Source organism: Dipodomys spectabilis, unplaced genomic scaffold (genome assembly GCF_019054845.1).
Source record: "Dipodomys spectabilis isolate Male_0828 unplaced genomic scaffold, ASM1905484v1 ptg000436l, whole genome shotgun sequence".
Classification (NCBI taxonomy): Eukaryota; Metazoa; Chordata; class Mammalia; order Rodentia; family Heteromyidae; genus Dipodomys; species Dipodomys spectabilis.
Genome location: NW_024871113.1, coordinates 7,170,824 through 7,193,414, shown reverse-complemented (window position 1 = coordinate 7,193,414; position 22,591 = coordinate 7,170,824). Strand labels below are relative to the sequence as shown.

The window sequence follows — 22,591 nt, the reverse complement described above, 5'->3', positions numbered from 1 at the left end:
TCCCAATAGCACAGGGGAATGGGTGAAGTAGAGGACACGTGTCTTTTATGGAGAAGGGCAGATGCACCTCTTTACTTCTTAACATAAGGGTAGGTCAAGTGCTGTTTCTGACTATATGCCACAAGATAACTTAGCTATGTTTAATAATAATTTTTATCAATCATTGCTCCAGTTGTAAAAGTAAACACAAGTATCATCAGTCATCCTCTGTTCAAGTGCTTAAGAATACTTAATGATATTAAATATGTTAATTGATTTCAAATGTAAAAGGAGCTCAAATCTTTACTGGATTTATAAGTCCCAAAGTGAAAAGCATTGGGTGAATTTTTTCATAAAATGTATATGTTTTCAATGTTTGAAGAACATCACTTAATGCTTTTTGAAAGAGTTCTGAAGAAATTATATGAAGAGGAGAAAGTTCTATTTTAGTTTATGATGTAGATAAAATTGTTTCCAGAATTAAACACAAATGTTACACCTCTCTTCATATACACTAAAGAAACAATAAGTACAGAGATACTATCAATTTTTTTCAATGCCTTTAAATCTCTTTAATCTTTATTTTTTAATAGTTATTAAATGACATATACTTTAATATTCAAGTTGTTTAGATTGAAGGGAAAATCCCAAAGCAGCCAGGAGAACCAAAAAAATCATATTTATAGAAATATGATCTTCTAACTCTTTTGTGATTCGCTCTTCAGAAAACTGTATCTTATAGTAAAAAGATTCCAAACTTAATTTCACACAAATTGCCTAGTCAAGGAGTTCAATAAATCATTCTGCTAAAATTTAAGTGTGTTCTATTAATATTAATGATATAGTTCGATATCACACTTTACTTGGAAAAGTATGATAAATATTTTTTAAAATATTTAAGGAGGAAGTGGAGCTATGGCTCAAAGCCGTAGAGCACCAGCTTTGAGCAAAAAAAACTCAGGAACAATGCCAAGGCCCCAAGTTCAAGTCTTACGACCCACAAAAATAAATAAAATAATTTAATTTAATTTAATTAAGTATTTAAGGAGAATTTCTATAGTGACCTGCATTTCAGAGCTCTTTGAAAGGGTAATATCCTGTTCTACTCTTACAACATGGAGCAATACCATAATCTAAAATATGACACTTTGGTTCACATAAAATGCCAACACTTTGCTTTATGTTCAAGTGAATGATTAAAACATATAGAACATAAGGAGAAAGTGTTTTAGTAAAGTGGGGCTTGCTTATATATTTCTGAGATGAAATCCAATCAACATTAAGGAAATATGTTCTACTTAAAATACCTGTATATCTTATGAAGAATAAAAATTACTACCTGGGAAACTGCAATGAGTCATGACTCATGAATGGAATCAAAAGAACATAAAGAAAATGCCCTGAGTTGAAAGCAGGCTTGATAAAAATGAAGCGCCTTCTATGTGTCATAATTTATCTTGGGATATTGTGTTTCAGTCACTTGCTACAAAGATTTCCCACTCTATGACAGTACTGGGCTTGAAAAATACTATCTGTAGTACCATGGTGCATGACAGACCAAGAATTGTAGGAATAGTGACCAGTGGATTCTATTTTACCATATACTCCCCCATACTCTGAATAGACAAAGCATAATTTATGTCACCCAGCATAATAATCTTATATCTGAGAATTTGTTAACACAATACATAGAAGGCTTTCTTACCAGTGGTGAACCATTTTTTGGTATGTTGTAGACAAAAGTATTTTTGACACTTGAATTTGTTTACATGTATCATTATTAGAAATTTCTCTGCATATCTGGAACTTAGATAACTAAATACCTAGATGTAATTGTAATCTATAGTTTGTCAGAGATGTAGTATGTACAAGTGTGTGCAAGTGTATGTGTCACACAACCCAGAAAGATATTATTGACATATTTCTAATTTAGTGAAGTCCCACAGAGAAGCTTTAGGGAACATTGTAGGACCAAGATTTTGGCTTTAAATTTCTAATTTTTAAAATGTTGTTCAAAAAAATAATTGAAGAATCATGCTGTTGATCACTTCTGTCTAGATGGTATATATCCTTTCACTCCGTGAAATCTACTAACATGCTTTTTATAGCATACTTTTTTGAATCTATACTTTTTTGAAATCATTCATTTGTAATTCACAAAACTGCTAAAAAAAAAAAAACTAATAGTGTAATGAATTAGAATCAGAAAAGGCACATTCTTCACTGGGTAAGATAGTCCTTAGAATCCAGAGAGGGTAATCTAGTCCAAATAAAACTGAGCCAATCAATAGACTAAAATCTATTTTGGCTTTACATGTTAAAATTATCACACCAGAAAATAGGTGAGTTATTGATCTGAAAAACCCTATATAGTTTTCCTCCTTATTCATATATGAATAGCAACAACAGCAATAAATGCCTTGTGATGAATTTGTTATAATTAGGGTTTATAGGATGAAATCTAAATCTCTCTTAATGAGAACAGAATCATATATATTTATCTCATCATGTGTATAGTTCCATTTATTATGGCACAGGCTTCTATAATGAAGTCTTCTCCCTGGTTTTCAAGATACTCAGAAAATATGTCATATTCTTTGAATCCATCTATCTTACCTTAAACTGAATTTTATGTCTTTCCCATACCATTTCCATGAGATGAAGTTGGAAAAATAAAAGAGATGGAATGTGTATTAATGAAGTTTTTTCTAACAAGATGTTGCTTCTGTAGTTCATAAATCACATTGCCCATTTTCCCAAATACAGGTCTGTGTTTCAACACACAGATGACTGTAAATTGAGAATATGCAGCAAAAACACGGTACCCCTCCAAGAAGGCATGGAATGAGAGGAACCTTATGCATTTTGTAGCCTCTCCATGGTGTACATAATTTCACCAAGGAAATAAATGATCAATATTCCAAGAATATTGCTCAACTATTTCTCAGGCTTACGCCGATTGTCAAAGTCTGTCCTTTACGCATCTTAGATTGGCTGGACAAGCAGTCGGCAGCTGATGACATCTTTACAGTGAATTCATATACACCATGAATATCTTCTGGAGACCTAAAATGCACAAAGTTGAAGCAGATGAGTAACCAACCTTGGCGAAATATCGCATCCTTGCTGCATAAAGGCACCCAAGGAAAACCAGAGACTATTAAAAATCCCAAATTCATTAGTTGATTCACTACTCTGTGTTTCTCTTCCATCTTCAAACTCCTCAGTGTGCCACTCGTAGGGGCTAAATCTGCTGACCAGGAATAAAACTACACTGACCCCAATGTAGGCAAAAACAATGCACATCCAGATCTCATAGGCTAAAGGATCAAGAAATGAAAACACTCCTGGTTTGGACTTCTGAGGTTTCTTGATCATGATAGATATCCCGAGGCTCATGAAGGGCTTGGAAAAGTCAATCACTTCTTCTCTCACAAGAGTAATGGTAAGTGGGGCAATTGCAATATCAGCTTTCTGTAAAGGAAACAAAGGAAAAGTGATAGAATCCAGAATGTGGTCAGAAAGGGGTCTTGGTTACATTATGGGATGGATGGGTTAGGAAGGGAATTCTGAGAAGTGGCAATAACTGTTGCTCTGGTCAGATCCCAACAGGCAGAAGAGTAATGTGTTTTCTAGTCTTCCTAAGTGAAGGCTTTCTCTAGCTGACGTGGCCAGGATAGTAACACAACTACATCAAATCTATGCCGGGCAGCCTACAGATAATACCTATGGAGTATATAATTTTACAACTGATGACATGTGCTAATCTGCAAGTCAATCTGCAGTTTACTTCTGGCTTCCCTTTTCAAATGTTAACAAGTCAGTAGGAGTATTTTTAGAGTAATGTGGCATGCCAGTAACTTCAGTCATGGGAACTGTTGAGGGAGGGGTTGGCCATTGTATAAACAACAGTGCAAATGGAATGACTTTAACTATGAAGAGAGCTATACTTACCCCATATACAAGTTCTCCAACCATCCCATTCCAAATTTTCGTGTCTGCATCCCTGGCCCCATACTTGCCATCCCCAACAATGGTCAACTTGTACTTGAACCCACAATGTTTGGCGATTTCTGCAGCCAGGTCAACACAGTAGCCCTCATAGCGCTCATTGCCCTCAAGCATTTCATGGTTCTTCTTCATCATAACATATGGAGATTCCTATGTGGAACGAAAAGACTTTGGCTGATTAAAACAGTGAACTGTGTAGTATCATTGAGTTGTGTCCCATGGCTTAAGAACAACTTATTAACAAGATACTATGGAGCATACATCACAAGGAAAACATTACAAGGGAAAAAATATAATCTTAATGATGCTGAAACAGAGGTCCTCAAATGTCATTAAAATTGGGATAGCTGTGCTTTGCCATAATAGAGTAAAAATATACTCAAATCACTTGTAACTCCAAGAACTTATTTTATTCAACTTTGGATTTATCAGAACCTTATTTAAGATTAAATTTGCATCAGCTCCAATAACTCACCCAAAGCCATATATCATTTCTATCCCATGGGTACGTTTTCAGGTAAAAATCAGTCCCATAGCCAGTGATACACCAAGTGAAAGATGCTTGCCACAATGACAGGCTGATTCTACCACTGAAAGTTTCAGAGCTCACTTGGAGTATGAGATGCTGCAGAGGTAGCTAGAGAGTAGCTCTCCAACAAACACAAGAAAAGTGAGTCTGCACAGTCTAATAACCACTCTAAGTCCTTGGGAAGTGCTATCAAGGATATTTAGTATCTCAGTGAGATGTTGTTTCAGTGACATAATGAAACAGAATCCTCAATTGTGGAATTCATACTTATTAAGTGCCTACTGACGTTTATCCAAATCTCTTATTAGCCTGTCTATATTTGCATCTCATATTATTAGGATAATGATTCCACAAATTTATTTTCTCATTGCTAAAGTAAAACAGAATGCAAGTACTTTGTGATAAATTCATGTCCTGTAATGAACTCCATTTTCTCCATTTCTCTTTTCTAACTGTCATCCTGATTCACAGTTCCTTTCCATCAATCCAAAGCCAAGATACTCTAGTTGTAGTTCAATTTTACCTCACTCATTTAATATTCATTGGTTTTTATATTGGGCCTATGCAAATCACTTCATCCAAACTAGGGGTAAACAAAGGGATCAAGTTACTCATTAAAGAGTTCATTCATTTATTAGGAAGAGAAGTTGAAGGCATCATTACCCCGTATAATAAATGGAAGGATTGTGTTGGTGCAGAGTGAAGTAGGAATGACACCTAAAGGAATACCAAGAAGATGGTAAAGAATTTCTTCATACCACTCACATGAATAGCAAAGCATGAATTGTCTGTCAAGCTAGTGTTAAATATGGCAAATCTGTCAAGCATTTTGAATGCTTGAGCTTGAGCTTGTGCTTGGGTATTCTGTTTAGTTGACTAAATATAGAATAGATGATTATAACATTGCAAAAGAAGCTCTGCATTAGGTTTCATCCTATAATATAAATAGCAGCTTTCCTTGGCAAATAATTTTTATAAGAAAAAAAATGTCCAGCATAGGCAAATGTAGCTAATTACCAAAATTGTCGTGACAACAACAGTTTTATTCTCAAGCCCAGAGGTGTCATTTCCAGAAGGGAGCTCGGTAAGGGTAACAACCATTTTGTCCACTTCACTCCAATAGCCAATCTGTAAAAGGTCACAGCAGGTCAGTATATGAATATATGACCTCTCTATTAAAATAATTATATTTAAACATATATCTGAGTCCAAAATTATACCCACATTAATTTCTTATAGTCCGCTTCTTCATATTCCTTTCCATATTTCTATGAGTAATTTTTTTGGAAATGATCATGTAGAGATAAGACATTCTAAACAGTTAACTATTTTTGTGCTGGTACTGGGGCTTGGTACTGGTACTTAGGGCCTCACACTGTCACTTAAATGTTTTCACATGTGGCTGGTGCTCTTACCATTTGAACTACATTTCTACTCTTGGCTGGCTAATTTACTGATTAATTGGACTTTTCTGCCTGGGCTGGTTTCATACCATGATCATCACATCTTAGCTTCCCGAGTAGCTAGGCTTCCAGGCATGAGCCACCAGCCCTTGGTAAACTGTGACTTTTTAACATTAATAGTTAAAAGAAAATTGTTGAATTGGTCAGTTACATGCTTATTTGTAGATCTGGGTTTTTGTTTTCCCTTTGGAAGCTACTAAACTTTTCGCAGTAGTTCTTTTCCTTCTCATTAAAGTATTTTTTTTTCCATTATAGCCCTAAAAGTATAAAGTTCTACTTACAGGTAATTTTTGGGGGTTTCCATATCAAAAAAGTTTTAAAAAAAGTTTAAAAAGTCTGCTACTAGGAGTGGCTAACATCTTTGTAAACATTCTCTACTGGACTCTTTGGAAGCTCAAAGGTGAGCTAACACCTACTCACAACACTTGCCTATAAACCTCTAAGGATTTACCTTCCGCGGCCCATTAGTTTTGAGTTCCATGATGTTAATGGTGTAGTTTATTCTTTTTCCATTCTGGTCAAACTTTATGTTTCCTGACAAACCTTCAACCTGAACCTAATGATGAAATGAAAAGAAGAGTTACAAATCTACTCCAATGGAAAAGCAATTCTACAGATTACTTTCACTGGACTCAAGTGGAGATTACATCGCTAAACTTTCTTTCCATTCTTCAACCTACCTTTTGGAAGAAATAATGTGACCTATAAGTTAAAGATAAGGAATAAAACAAGAATGACTAGTTTGGCAGGGAAAAAAGTGTTAATGACCATATGAAGCCATCATTACCAGCATTTTATGACACTGACCTGCTTGAGAGCCCTCTCTATTTCCACACCCTGTCCCCAGGGCACTGCTGGGTTGGCCAGGCAGTCTCCAGCATTGCCCCTACGGGAGATTTCAATTCTTTGCTTCCGTAGATTTCGGAATGCTTCAGTCATCACTTGAACAGCATCATAAGTCAGGGCAGAAGTGTACTGAAAAAGAACACACATACGTCATAAGAAGGGGAGAAAAGTCAGAACTTCACTGCACATGCATAATTCAGACTGCCCTCGGCTTCACATATGAGGCAGGCCAAATTCAAGGAACTAAGCACAGCGTCTGCATTTAGAGAACTCAGAATCCAAGAAAGGCAGAGGAATACGACTATGGAATGCATTCTCGACTCTTTTCTAACTGATTTATCATTAAATCATTGCTTTAAGGCTGGATATGATGATGCAAAAATCTCAAATTAACAATAAATATTTCTTCATCATCTAATGAAAGATTCATTTGTCAATAATGGGAAGAATACATATTTTCTCTAACCATGTGGGTGCATAGATCTTGGAAGCAGTTATGGAAGCTCCCTTAGTGGTTTTTACAATCACATGTAAGAGGCACCAAACTTCATGATTTTATTTCCCGTTTTTAACAATCATCTGTCCAAACTTATGATATTCAGAGTTCTTTGGAACTAAAACCAAGCAGTAAAATGTACAGAATGTTAGTAGCTGAAGAGGTTTGAACATGGGCAAATATGTTACCCACTATCATCACAGACAGGGCTATAGTAAATGAACAATACAGTTTGATCTTAAAGTTTTACTGAATGCTAAGTAAATTTCATTTATCATTTTCAGTTTTAAGTTACTCAACTGTAGAGGAAATCCAGAAACAAATCCACAGAACTTTGGAAATAACAAGTGTGCACCCCATGCCCAGCGATTGTTTGGGATGGAGTGTCAAGAAATTTTTGCCCAAGCTGGCCTCAAACCCAAATCCCCTAATCTCCTCCCACGCAGTTAGGATTATAGGCTTGAGCACTGCACCTGTCCCTAATATCCTCTTTAATAAAAAAGGATATAAGACATGGCTCAAGTAGTAGAGTGACAGACTAACAAAAAAGCCCAGCAAGAGGGGATTGATTTCAAACCATAGTACCAGCAATAATAATCATAATCATAATCATAAAATGCAAAACAGCTGAATAGATTTTTTCCAAATATCTTACAATATCCATATTTCATTTTTTAAAAATGTTATATCTCAATTTTTTCAATCATATCTATTTGAGGCAAATATCACAAAGCCCAAGTGGCAAATACTTCTTCAGGTATATAAAAGCAAATATCAGATATATTGAGGCAAAAATGTAACATCAGCATATATTTGCCTCACTTCTGTTTCTCTAGAAGAAAATAAAAACAATTGATTGATTTGCTTTCTTTAAAAAGCAATCAGTTCATTGCCAACTTAATTCTAACATTGATGTCTAAGTTTCTGAATGGATAATAGAAACTAAACTGAACAAATGAGATGCTAAGAAAATATTGCAATTTACATTAAAAATATGATAATAGCTGAAAGCCAATATCTTCATTGAGTCAAGCCACTCATATAACTGGAAGAAATCCATAAAAGTTATCTACTAAATGGTTCAGAGGTCCACAAATGTTGATGAACTACATTAAATAAGATTAGGTTGAATGAACTAAAAGCATTTAGATCCATGCAGCCCATTCTCATTAAGCCTTAGAAGAAGGGCTCAGTGGGAAGAAGAGTCCTTTCAACCTTTTGTAAATGTTCAAATCTAATCAAGTCTTAAGCCTATTATCATTTTAAATTAAAAGTCACAGTCACTGAAACACAATTCTGGGCTGACAGAAAATCAACCACTTCTGTATCCAGAGTGCCTTTTGGTTTATGTTCTGCATGTGTGGCTCATTTATTTTCCTAAACAAGTATGCTCACAGTTTTGATTGCATAGTTAAATATTTCCATTTTATTCCACCATTCAGTAAAGTAGATGTAAATTAATTTAAGGGGAACATGATGGCAATATAACTATCACCTTCTTTGAAAACAAATATTGCATTTCTGCCCTGATGTTTATTTTCTATGAACTCTCTCAGCTGAGCTAGAAACTTGAATTTTGGGAGGAAGGGCTAGGCTCTGTAGTCCTATTTTGTAATCACATCAGCATCACACTTTCAGAAGAAATCAGGAAAATAATTTCTCTGGCCTATTTTCCAAATGCACTTCATTTCATTTTAAATCTGTATTTGTTGAGACATATTTCTCAAAGATTAAATGAAGTGTGCATTTTAACTACTTGTGGTGTAGTTATCAAACAATTAAATCATACATTGCTATAATTAGAAAGCTAGAATACAGTGTTTCTGACATACATATAAGAAATGGGTATTTGAAAAAGTCCTTATTCATCTCAAATTTAATGTAAAAAAGGATAAATAGAATTCATTGTAAGATTTTATACATTATCCTAATGACTATATTTTCCTAAACATGTTACTCAATTATGATGACATGGGAAAAGATATTTTTTTTAAATAGCATTAATTAGGGGTTGGGAAGGTGGCTCAGTGGTAGAGCGCTTGCCTTGCATGCCTGAGGCCCTGGGTTTGATTCCTCAGCACCACATAAGCAAAAACTGAAAAGCCGGAAGTGGCGCTGTGGCTCAAGTGGTAGAGCGCTAGCCTTGAGCTGAAGAGCTGAGGGACAGCGCCCAGGCCCAGAGTTCAGGCCCCACAACCGAGCCTCCCCTTCCCCCCAAAATAGCATTAACTAGTAGGGAGGTGGTACCTCATGCCTGTTATTCTCAGGAGGCTGAGATCTAAGAATCAAAGTTTGAAGCCAGCCCCAGCAAGAAATTTTGTGAGACTTTGTATCTCCAATTAACCACCAAAAGACTGAGAGTGGAGTTGGGACTTAAGTGTAGAGCTGTAGCCTTGAATGAAAGCTAAGGAACAATGTCCAGGCCCTAAATGCAAATCCCAGTATTACTAGCAACAAAAAAGAAGTGCTAATCTTTAGATAGCAATAAAATATTACAAAATTGCCTCTGAAGATCCATTTTCTTTCAAATATGAAATTTTGTTGAGTATAATTTGAAAAGCACTTCATTCAAAATAAAATTCATCCAGGCACTGAAGTCACTCAGCTACTTGGGAGGCTGAGAGCAGAGGATGGCATTTTGAAGACATCCAGGGAAGAAAGATTCTTATCTCCAATTAGCTACCAAAAAGTCAGAAGTGGAGCTGTGGCTCAAGTGATAAAGTAACAATCTTGACTCAGTGCTCAGGCCCTGAGTTCAAGATCTAAGACCAGCACACACATAAAAAAGAATAAATAAAATTCAGAGACAAAACTGGACTATTTGTTATTGTGTTATCTTGGGGCAAGTTTACTAGTGTTAATGTTTAACTGTTCTTTGTGAAATTAGAAGCCCAATGGCTCTTCATTATCTGAGTATTGGAAATCAAGGTGAGGAAAAAGCAGAAAATTCATATTTATCACTTCTCTATATTGTAAATGTGAGGAAGACCTTTGGTATGCCACAGAAATGTTTATTCCAGTAAAACTTGAATGATTCCAAATTGCAAAGTTTAATTTCACACAAGGCCAAAAATTTATGTGATGAAAGTGAAACTTAAATCCAGAACTTTGGTCCCTGGGGCACTTGTTTTGCATGGGACTGTCCCATGTCAGAACATTGTCTCAAATCCCTGGAAAAATCTCAGCACACTGGAACAAATGTCACTTTACTTCGCAAAATTTTGTCAAATAAGAGGAAAAACAGAGATGAGAAGGCTGGTGATCAAGCTTGGAAATGAGAAGCTGTAAAATAAAATATGTAAGTTGTTGACTATTAGTCTTACTTTTCTTTTCCTTTTTATTACTCTCCATCCTGATAAAACTAGTTCATTTTGCAGTGTTTTGGAAGCCATTCTGTGCAAAAAATAAAAAATAAAAAAGGCTCTCTGATCCAATAAATGCAGGAAATGGCTGTGTGTTATATGTATTATAGGCACCAAGGAATCTTGGAGTAACAATTCCAGGTTTACTGATTAGTCAGCATTATCCAGACTAATTACTACTTTTAAAATTTCCTTAACACTAACTGACTTTCTATAAAATGATACTTTGTGTAGCATACTTTAGCTTGTTAAAAGTTTTATGGACTGGAAAATCTCACCTGTTCATTCCTATAGTATAAAATGTTGGATAATAAAATTATTGTGCATAGAAGGATATTTCTCTAGAAGATCTTATACAACATGATTCTGTTTCTTTGTTTTACAAAGTAATTATTCAGAATTTAAAATGTTGGGCACTAAGAAAAATAAGTAAATTTATATGAAAATTTGAGAAAGTCTTTTTTTAAAGATTCCTACCAATGTATAAGAAACAGAGCCATAGAAAAGAGAGAGTAGGAGGGAATACATTATAAATCTAAAATTATTCACTTGTCTTAATTTCGAATTCAACAGCCGTCTACCCTCTGGAAAAGGACAGCATGTGATAAGGTCATCTTTAATTTACTGTAAAGCAGTTTGAACATGTGCCCTTTGAAACTTCACTGTGTAGAGGCAGAAAATCTTCATAAAGACTCCACAACCTTGGTGAGCAAGCCACATCACAAGGTTGAAATGAGAGTTCCTTGAACAAGAAACCACAATTAACATTCCTATTATTCTCTGCAACAGTCAAAACAATCTAATCTGCCGTGAAGAAAGATTATCCATGTAAAATGACTACATTCAAAACAACGTATTTTCCCCTAAATTACCAAAATTCATTTTTGACCTTGATTTGAAATCCTACCAAAGGCCAAGCATCTCATATCCACAGACTGGAAATGAACTTAAGGAATCAGATTTTTAGATAAGACTAATCATAAAGCATTATCTAGTTTCAATTAATGAAGTAGTCCCTACTTTCATGGGACTACTTTCATTTTTATGGTTTCATAATAAATTCCTCTATCCTATTCTTTGCATGCTTTACAAGCTATGAGGGGTAAAAAAGAAAAGAAAAGAAAAAGAGAAAAGCACATGTTATTCAGGAAAATTTATGTTTCAACTTTGGCATATGGAAGTCAAAGACGTCTACCTGCAAATCACTAGAACCTTTGAAAGGTGAAGAAACCACATGAGATGTCCCAACTTTGCAGAAATTAGAAATATTAATGTAAATTTTATTGAGGAGCTAACAAAAATGTGATATTATAGATCTGGGAGAAATCTTTGAGATCCACACTTGTTCTCTTTACATTTAAAGAGATTTAGGAATGTGATATAAGCTCAGATGTCCTGTAATACAATAAGAAATTGTAACAATGTATCTTAATTACAAAATGCATATAATTTTCATAAACTACTTTTTTTTTGTCGACTGTGGGCCTGAACTCTGGGCCTGGGTGCTGTCCCTCAGCTCTTCAGCTCAAGGCTAGCACTCTATTACTAGAGCCACAGCTCCATTTCTAGCTTTTTCTGCTTATGTGGTGCTGAGGAATAGAACTCAGAGCCTCATGCATTCAAGGCAAGCACACTACCACTAAGCCACCTTCCCAGCCCCATAAAGTAATTTTATCAATATCACCTCCTTTAAATTTATCAATGTACTACCATCACAGTTTTTATACTAAAATTGGAAAGGTCTAAATCTATCAAGATGCTAGGCTGTGGTGGGTAAGATGCTTTAATATTTGTGGTTATGGTCAGTGTAAACACTCAGGGATCAGAATTAATTTGATTATGTCAATAGAATACTATTTAATGCATGATTCTAATTACTGGATTGAAAGATTATGTTATTTTCAGACAAGCCTAATAACTGTCTGAGGACAGCAATTAAGAAAGTTTGAGTATGTATGATGTTTCCTGAATAAAATGAGATTCTTGTGGGAAAACCAATATTTAAAGTGCCACACAGTCTTCAGTCATAGATAATTGTTCAACTTCAACACCAGTAAGATAGCCAAGACCCCAATGCAGAATAAAGTTTATTATGTGGCCAGAAAGGACTGACAGTCATTGATTGCAAATTGTTGAACACATCACAACACCAATCCATCTCAAAATGTAAATGCTTGCAAATTATTTTTCAGACAATGACAAATTACTATTGTCATCTATCTTTTTGAATGGTATTAAGGAAAATAAAAGGCCTATTTTCAATGTCCTATATAAAGAGGTAAAGTCAGGTGGTTACAGCAGTTACTTCTAATCACCAAGTAAATTAATGCAATGCTTTTTGGTATGGCTGAACAAAATGACATTCCCCTACATTTGTGGCTCACACTTAAAATCCTAGCTACTCAGGGGGCTTATATCTGAAGACCACCAACAACCCAGAAGTGGAGGTATTATGCAAGTCCTAGAATGCCAGTCTTTAGTGACAAAGTTAAGTGAGACTTCAAAACGATGAGATGAGCTTAAGCCCCACTACACTTGCATGCATGCATGCATGCTCGCACACGCACACACACACACACACACACACACATTTTGTTTTTGCTTTTGGTGACAGTAGTGGGATTTGAACTGAACTTCTTGCTCAAGGCTGATGCTCTACCACTTGAGCCACAGCTCCATACCTGGCTTATTTTTGGTGGCTAGAGATAAAAGTCTCACACACTTTCCTGCCCAGGCCGACTTTGAACTACAATCCTCAGATCTCAGTCTCCTGAGTAGCTAGCATTACAAGCATGAGCCACTGTCACCTAGCTCAGACTTTTGTTTTAACCTACAAATATCACAACAAATATATATCACATGTGAATGCTTATGATATATTTGGGATTATTTTATGTGCAAAGTAAGAGAAATACCAAAAGCTACAACCACAGTTCCAACAAATATCTTCCCTTTCCTGGATTCTTTGTGACATGTGCATCTACCTGAGATCTACTATCATCAGAGACCTCAGGAATATTCCTACATCCATATCCTAACCTCCCTTCTAACAATTTGCTATTATGTACAAAGTAAGACAAAACTCCTTAGTATGTTAACAAGGCTCACTGCATCAGCAGCCTACATATTTTTGTGTTGCTCAACATGGAACCCAAAGCTTCACACCTGCTGGGCAAAGTGCTCTCCCTGAGCTTACACTCCAATCAGTTCTGGATTCTGCCCAATTCTAAATCATGGCTTCTCAGAACTTCTCTTTTAGCCTCTGTCTGGTGGAACTGTTGCTATTATCCAAGCACTGGAGATTTCAACAAGCCTATTTCTACTTCCAGGGCCCCTCTCCCTTCAGCTTTTCTCGTTTTTCCCCTTTCATTTCTCAAACTCTGTTGCCTCATCCAAGAAGCCTTCCTTGCTTCCAGGAACAGGGCCATGTCTTCCTTTGCTTCTAGGTAACAGCTTTGCCTTCCTGTACTGGTTCATTCAGAAAGCATTGACAATGTAGGGTCCCCAGGCTGGGCTTCATTTTAGAAGGTGAAGGTGTACCCATGAGTAAATGTATTTTCAGAACATTACCAATAAAATAACTTCATTTCAAATGCAGTACACTAGAAATAAGAGTAGGGGAAAAGATAGTGGGAACAGAGAAAACTGTGCTAGCAGGTCCTCTATGGTTTGAAATAGTCTACTACTGGCTTCCATGAGAAGGTGAGATTTGAACCCAAGTTAATGCATGCACAAAGCTTAGTCATGTGGAGGGGTATGGAAAGACTGTTCCAGAAGATGGAATCACAAGTAAAGAGACTCTAGGTGGAAGGAAGCCAGGAGAATCTTAAGGAATAGCACAGAGGCCAATGTAAATGAAAATGAGTGAGTGAGGTCACATGTGACCCAGTAGCAGGACATCTCAGGCTGTCTGTGCCAAAAAAGATGGCTTTGGCTCCTGTGCCACCTGGAATAGTACAATACTAGAGTGTTTGGAGCAGAACTATAACATAATCTAACTTTTAATTTAAAAAATCATGAAGACTAGAAGGTGAGAGTAGAAATGAACAAAAGTCTGGTTCTGGAGCCACTGATATACATGGGTAGGGGAGGATGTTGGAGCAATTTCAGAGGAGATGTAAGAAGTGAGAGAACAAATAGGATTTTATGATAGATTGGATATGGGCTGTAGGAGAAAGGCAGAAGTTTCAGGATTTTCTAATTTTTGGTCTAAAGCAACAACTGAAGGCTAAAGTTGTCATCACCTGAGATAGGAAAGACTCTTAAAGAAATGTACTACAGAGGTTTTTGAGAGGCAGAAACGGAAACCAAAAACTCAGATTTTAATCCTATGTGGTATCACATGCCTGTAATGCCAGCATTCAAGGGACGGATTCAAAAAGATAAAGTTCTAGATGACCCTACAACACTGAGTTCAAGGCCAGCCACAGCTAAACAGTGAAACTCCAAAATGATACAATTTTAGATAGATACTTTCAAGATATAAATAAGATAGCTTTTATCAATGATACAAAGTAATTGCTGGTTTCTGGTTCAGAAACTATAAACTCCTTGGAGAGCAGAACTTCATCTTTTCTCTAATACCTAGAATATGCCTTGTAGAGTACAAATTCAATACAAGCATATTGAATGGATAGAAGCATCAATGAATAAATATTGCTCCAAGTTACTAGCAAATTAATGAGACTCAGACTTAAAATCTGAAGGGCATGAACTTTAAAAAAAATTCTAGATTTTTCTTTATATAAGAAAGAAGTTGCCTCTGTAACTTGTAGGCAGGGATTGGAGAGGGAAGCTAGAAAAAAGTAAAGAAAGGGGTTATATTGCCCAAAAAAAGAAATGTACTCATTACTTGATTTTCAAAACAGTAGCTCCTTTGTATAACATCTTAACAATAACAGTAGCATTATTTTTAAAAACAATAATGAAGAAATTTAAACATTGAGGTTTATATTTGGTTATTAAAATATATTAAGTATTAAATTATATTGAAAATGTCATATATTGAAAATTTGGTTAGGAAATTATTGAAGCTGCATTACCTTTGGGGGAAAGAATAAAACTTTGACACTATTGTGTATTTATTATTTTCACAGCTTTAATTTCCAAAGTCTAACAATGGAAGGAATTTGATGCAATAAACTGGAATTTCATACATTTTCATGCACTGTGGAACTAGTTTTATTATAGAGTAGTAAGCTGTAATTTAAGTCATCAGACAATGTACCTTATATAGTCCATGATCTCCCCAAAAAGACAGTATCAAAGGAAGTAACTTCTGGAAATAATCCCATTAAAGATATATTACCCCACTTTCCTCAAACCATGTTTTGAGAATGTACTTTTTATTTATGTATTTGGGGAATGGGATATATTTCCCCAGTTTTCCCTTCTTTTTTCTGCTTCTGCAAGCAGAAAAAACTCCTGAAAGCACTAGAGCAATTTTTTTTACATCTATGCTTTTGACTCCATGGTTAAATATCACTGCCATCATCAGTTGAAAATGCAAAATCAGAAATATAAGTATTAATTTATATGTTGTTCTGAGTTGTAGTAGGTACTCTCAGGCTTTCTACTCAATCTTATCTGAGAGGGAAAAATCACTCTTTGGTTCAGTGTCCATACTATATACAATTCCTTCCTGTCACTTGGTAGCTATATACTGGACTAACTGATGGTACTGCGGTGCTGTGTGCAAGTAGCCTGTATTTTAATTAATAACGCATGCAAGTCACCAAGGGTCATGATGCGGCCAATTTGGATGTGCCAGAGTTAATCTGTGAAGTATTTCCTTAAGGAAAAAGATAAAGTTCTCAACTTAGAGCAAACTCATGTTGAGGTAACAAACTTTGAGGGCAAAACCCATCTCGCTTATCTCATAACACAGGCATTGTGTCATCTCAAATTAACATGGAAAAGAAAAAATTAAATAGAGTACGATAAGAAATTCATTTATAGGGACTGGGAAGGTGGCTTAGTAGTACAGTGCTTGCCTTGCATGCATGAGGCCCTGGGTTCAATTCCTTAGCACCACATAAGCAGAAAAAGCTGGAAGTGCCGCTATGGCTCAAGTAGTAGAACACTAGCCTTGAACCGAAGAGCTCAGGGACAGCGTCCAGCCCCATGACCGATAAAAAACAAAACAACAACAGAAATTCATGTATAAATGTATAATATATTTACTACATATATTTGTTATGTGTTTCCCATATTACTATTAGGTGCTATTTCTTACAGCACTTAATCAATAAACTTTATCATAGGAAGGTAGGGGATAGGAAAATATGCAAATACACATTCTCAAACTATGTACTCCTTTTTAGCTTAAAATTCTATTATTTCAGGAAAGTATATGGGAAAGAAATGAACCTTTACAGGCATCTGCGTTTCTAATATTATGTGAACATTTTGTAAGTATTGTTAAATCTTCACAGCAATCTGAGAAGTAACAGCTACAACTCCATCTCACTGATGGAAATATTGGCCTGGGGTCAATCAGTGATTTATCAGTACATAGTATAGCATAGTTGATACACTCTGCCATTTTAGGCAGCCACGGGAACATGGGATTGTTTCAGTAATTTTTGTCATGTTTTCAAAGACCTTATAAAATATGCCCCTGTGGTAGATGTAGAGGAATTACAAAATGTTCAAATTGCAATTAGGTGAATTTCTTTTCTTAGGAAAGTGGTAGGGAAATATATGAGTCTTTATTGTCATCTTGATCTGATACTATGCTCACATTTTGTAAATGTTATTTAATTTTCCCAGTGACTTAGGAATTGACAATCCTAACAGCTTTGTACAGCTGAGGACACTGGACCTAGGGTCAAACAACTGTTTAGATCTTCTTAGTAACACTCGTAATAATAAGCCTACACACTATGTAGCGTCCTATAACAAAGGGCCATCATGAGCTGTCAGAAAGTTGGCCAAAACAACTGAAAAAGAGGCATTATGGAAAGCAAATGCTATATCGGGAAGGGAGCAAAGAAAGGTTGTACTTTCAACCAAATGAAATACAGCAGTAAGCTTTGGCAAAATTTAAAGAGAATGCATTGTCCTCATCTTTTACTCCCCTAGAGTGCCATGCATTTTGATATGAGGACACATAAAACCTGAAGCCTGATGTGGATTCTAGGAGGAAATAAAAGGATCTCATGGATTTTCATACTTCTCAGAGCAGGTAGCAATGAGGGACTACATATTGAATGTCAAAGGAACCTACTGGTTTTATTTGGGGTTGAAAAACACATGGGCTCTTAAGGAAACTGAAATGGTGCTATCACACAAGGGACAGAAACCCGATGCTCACACAAAGAAGCACTATTAGATATATCAGGCCTGAGCTCTGCTGGAAACATACCCCAGCACTGACAGCTTAGTGTCCTTTTGAGTTCTCAGCAGTCTAGTTATCTGAAGCTGTTCCACAAGACTACATAATGAACACCATACATGATGATCTCAGTCAAGATCACTAAATAGGAAACTATCCACATTTTAGAAAAAGTTAACCCGGGATTGTGTTTTATGACATGGATTCTTCTTTGAAACTGACTTTAAATTAAAAGGATCCATATTTACCAAGGTAGAGACCTTCAAACTCCTGCTCGTTTATATCAGAGCAGTTTCCTATGCAGATACACTCATACTTGTTTCCTCTCTATGGAATATGTTCCCTGAATAATTCACATTTGTTTACACAAACAAACTAAACCACTGCACATTTGGAAATGTTTCATAGCTATTGATCAAATTATACATAGATCTCTAGTTTTATAAAGAACATAAACATCAGCAAATTGCTGGTGGCTCACACCTGTAATCCTAACTACTTAGGAGGCTGAAACCTTGAAGGATCATAGTTTGAAACTAGTCCAGGCAGAAAATTTCAGAGGATTCCATCCCTAGTTTAACCACCAAAAAGCCCTGCCAGAGGCATAGATCAGAGGGTACAGCACCATCCAAGAAAGCAAGAGGTCCTGAGTACAAACACCAGTAACATCAGTATTTCTTCAATCCATTTATTCCTCATCTCACTCTTAGCCACATCTTAATCCTAACTGCTCCCAATAAGATTAAAGACAGAAGAAAAAAAAAAGACTTCAACAGCCAAAACATGTGATACTTGGAGGTAAATACATGCATGTATGTGTACACAATCAAATACATTAAATAAAGATACACAAACCTCAGGGTGTTCAGACCTACACAGAACACAGCAGAAACTGGGTCCACCTTCTTGCACCACAGCAGTTCATTACCCATGCACTCAAAAACTGTTTGATTGCATGAAACACTGTTTTTCCCCATTACTAAAGTTAAGTGAGATTTTTATCGGTTTCCAGAAGTGTCCCAGACCACTATCCAGTAGTTATTAACCTCCCCTCCACACACACACACACACACACACAATCTATTGTGTGTGCTCATCCCTTTATTAACTGAGCTCTTTAGAAGAAGTGAGGATTAGGGGACACTGAAACCCTCTCTTTTTCATTTATTTCTAGCTAATGTATTCTATACAACAGCCAGACTTCCTTTCTTTCTTCAGATCTTAAAAAAATCCCTTCTCAGACCAGGCTTTCTCAAAGCATGTAATTTAAGTCTTTCATGCTGTATCCTTCACTTTGTTATTCCCTTCCTTGACACATATACTTTCTATGCTTTTTGCCTTCCTGTCAGTAAATTGTGAGTGGAGGCAGGAGCCTGTTTTTATCTACCACCAAAGCCAGTTTCAGAACTCACTCCATTGAGAAATGGTTAACTGAGTGAACAAAAGGAAATTGAAGGAGGCAGGAAACAGACATGGAACTGTGAAATGCAGCAGTAAATATAAACCATATGTTTAGCAGTCTGCATGCTTACCCTGTTTTGAACTACCTACTCTACTTCATATATTTTCTAAGTTCCATCTTTCCCCTAATATAGGGAGAAAAACAGATGCAAAGCTTACCTTAATTGTACTAGTGTGGGCTCCGGGATACTCTTTCTCCTCCAGTGTTGACCATCTTTCAATAAACTTTGATACGAGGGAGTCATCATAGTCCACAATCTGAAATCCAGACACGTTCGCACCTCCAAACTGAATTTTTAATAGGTCTCCGTCAGTAAACCCCTAGACATAAAACACACTTATATTATCCAAGTAAAACTGACATTTGCCATAGAACTTGGCACGTTATGGTTCTATGTATTACAAAGGACACAGAGATAACAAGGCCTGCAGAAAAGGTTTCATGGATTTATGAGTCTATATGCTTCATCAGGCTGGCATCAAGTTGTTCTCTTGGTGGCTCCTTCTCCAACACCTCTTCACTGGCAGAAACACTTCAAAGAAGTGATGGAAAACAATTAAGTGACCAATCATTGCAGCCAATTTTTAATTTAAAACAGTTTCACATTAAGCCTGAAGCTCATTTAACAGCATTGAATTTCAGTTTCCTTCTATACATTTAACTCTGTATTTCTGGATGAAAAATATTTATTGCTCTTATTTAAATAATCAGTTTCAGATGTTTTTCTTGTTTGTGCCAGTTGAGCCATGTACCTTGATTCAACTTGATTCATGACCAAACATCTACATCCTTCTCCATTTTTATCCAGTCACATATTTATTACTCAATATGTTATTCATAACAAAGCCAAATAATATATTAGAATTTCATTTTTTCTCGAGCATTATTTCATTCCATTGTTTATAACTGTCCCATTTGTTCACTATTAGTGATCTCTCTGCTTGTTTTTATCTTTCCTGGTTATTCCACAAAACATTTTATGCACCCAGGACTAAAACTTCACAAGAAAAGACTATAGTGTATTACTTGGCTAGCATTTCCAAGATCTTGAACTCAATCACAAGTACCACAAAAATTTATTTAGTAGTCAAACAGATTAGGAAATTTATTTCCTATACTCTGCTGAATATTTAATTTCCAAGACATTTTTCTTACTTTCTTTTTTTAAAGACACTGTGTCAGTACAATAAATGGACCTCATGTTTCCATTTCTTGGAGTTCATTTCCATAAGCATCATTTTGTCTGGGCATGTAAACATAGTAATCTTCTCCTAAGAATATTCTCCTTTGATATCACCATGAGAATGTTTAGAATGCTGTTTAATTAATCATGTCCAAGTGTAATTATTTGTCTTTTATTGTCCATTGGATTTACTTGTAGATTTATAGACATCTTCTAGTTATTACAAATGAGGGAAACCAGGCAGCTTGTGTTCCTTTGGGTCTGTTTTTTTTTATATCTATACCCTTGGTTTTATATTTAAGTCTATCTGATTTGGGGAAAGGAAGGGGAAGCACAGAAATGGTGAGCCAATTCAGCAGTGATATTCACTAGACACTGTTGAAAATGAACTATACAACTTGTTGGGCGGAGGGAGGAAGGAGAAAAACTGGGGAAAAATGAGGGAGGGAGTGACACTGTTAAAAAAGAAATGTACTCATTACCTGACTTATGTAGCTGTATTGGTCTGTACATCACCTTTACAATAAAATTTAAGTGTTTAAAAAACAAAGCAAAAAAGAGACACTATGTCACTAAGTCTTTGAGGCTGCCCATGAACTCAGGATGTTTCTGCCTTAGCTTCCTGAGTGCTGAGATTAGAAGTGTGCACTACCACACTGAGTTTAAGACTTCTTTCCTGAAACTACTATCTGAACTGGTGCCTTTTCTATCTACTTGAAATACCCTTTACTTCTTTTTACTTTTTTGGTAAATTTCACTCCCTTGCTTGTGTTCCTTTGTTTTATTCTTTCTTCTACTAGAATCCCACAGTAATTTCCCAAGACAATTGCTAGTAAATGTTTTCAGACACTGAGTGTTTGAAAGGAACTATATTTTATCATGACACTTAAGAAGTATTTTGACAAAAAATACATCCTTTCAAATACTTGTTGTACATGATCTGCTTCCTACCCCTACACACTTCCCCAACTTCTATCAGAAATTAAAAAAAATCTTCTCTTTATCCCTGACATTTTCCTGTAAGTCTTCCTCCTTTCACCTTTGTATGTGTTCAGTGGGTAGATTTGTGACCATCAGTACTGAGTATTAGAATGGTTTTTTCCCCTAGTTCAACTTTTCTCTCCTTCTGAAATGTCTTTTATTATAATATTATAACCTTGAGATTAACTGCCTAAGCTTACAGATATATATATGTATATATCATATACATATGTTTTATATTATGTGTGTATATATATATATATATGTATATGTATGTTTTATATTATGTTCACATTTTGTTCCTATCTGGGAGCCTGTTTCAATTTTATCTTCAAGCTCATATCATTTAACCTGTTATTTTAGGAAACTAATGTTCAGAGGTCTCTTTATTACCCCTCTGACTTTTCAATAAAATGTTTTTGCCTTACATTTTTTTTTTAATTTTATTTGAAAACATACTGTACAGAGGGGTTACAATTACATGGGCAGGAAAATGCATACATTTCTTACCAAGCATTGCAGCCTCCTCCTTTGTTTACCCTTCACCTCCCTTCCCAGCCTCCCCCCTCCCCCCCACCCAATCATACCCCCCCTCCCTCCCCCCCTTGCCTTACATTTTTTATAAGTTAAATATTTCCCTTACTTTTCTATAGATACTGATTATAATAACTTCATTTTCCTATGTTTTCTGCTTTATTTCTGTTTTTTTTTTTTTTTTTTTTTGCCAAGCATGGGGCCTGAACTCAGGGCCTGAGCACTGCCCTCAGCTCTTCAGCTCAAGGCTAGCACTCTACCACTTGAACCACAGTGCCACTTCCAGCTTTTTCTGCTTGTGTGGTTCTGAGGAATTGAACCCAGGGCCTCATGCATGCAAGACAAGCACTCTACCACTGAGCCACCTTCCAAGCCCCTATTTCTGTATTTTTATCCATCTTTCATGCCA

At 35.9% G+C, this 22,591-nt stretch overlaps 1 protein-coding gene across 5 annotated transcripts in view; it reads right to left on the bottom strand.

The window, feature by feature from the left end:
• Gria2 (glutamate ionotropic receptor AMPA type subunit 2) overlaps positions 1-22,591 on the bottom strand; it is a 139,299-nt gene that overhangs the window by 21,442 nt on the left and 95,266 nt on the right. For all 5 annotated transcript variants that reach the window (XM_042668397.1, XM_042668393.1, XM_042668395.1 and 2 more), the window contains exons 6-11: positions 19,643-19,804; positions 6,790-6,957; positions 6,434-6,538; positions 5,537-5,647; positions 3,934-4,140; positions 3,083-3,453 (exon numbers count right to left, since the gene is read on the bottom strand). In XM_042668397.1, coding sequence (XP_042524331.1) covers positions 3,083-3,453; positions 3,934-4,140; positions 5,537-5,647; positions 6,434-6,538; positions 6,790-6,957; positions 19,643-19,804 — 1,124 coding nt within the window. The remainder of the gene's footprint in view (positions 1-3,082; positions 3,454-3,933; positions 4,141-5,536; positions 5,648-6,433; positions 6,539-6,789; positions 6,958-19,642; positions 19,805-22,591) is intronic.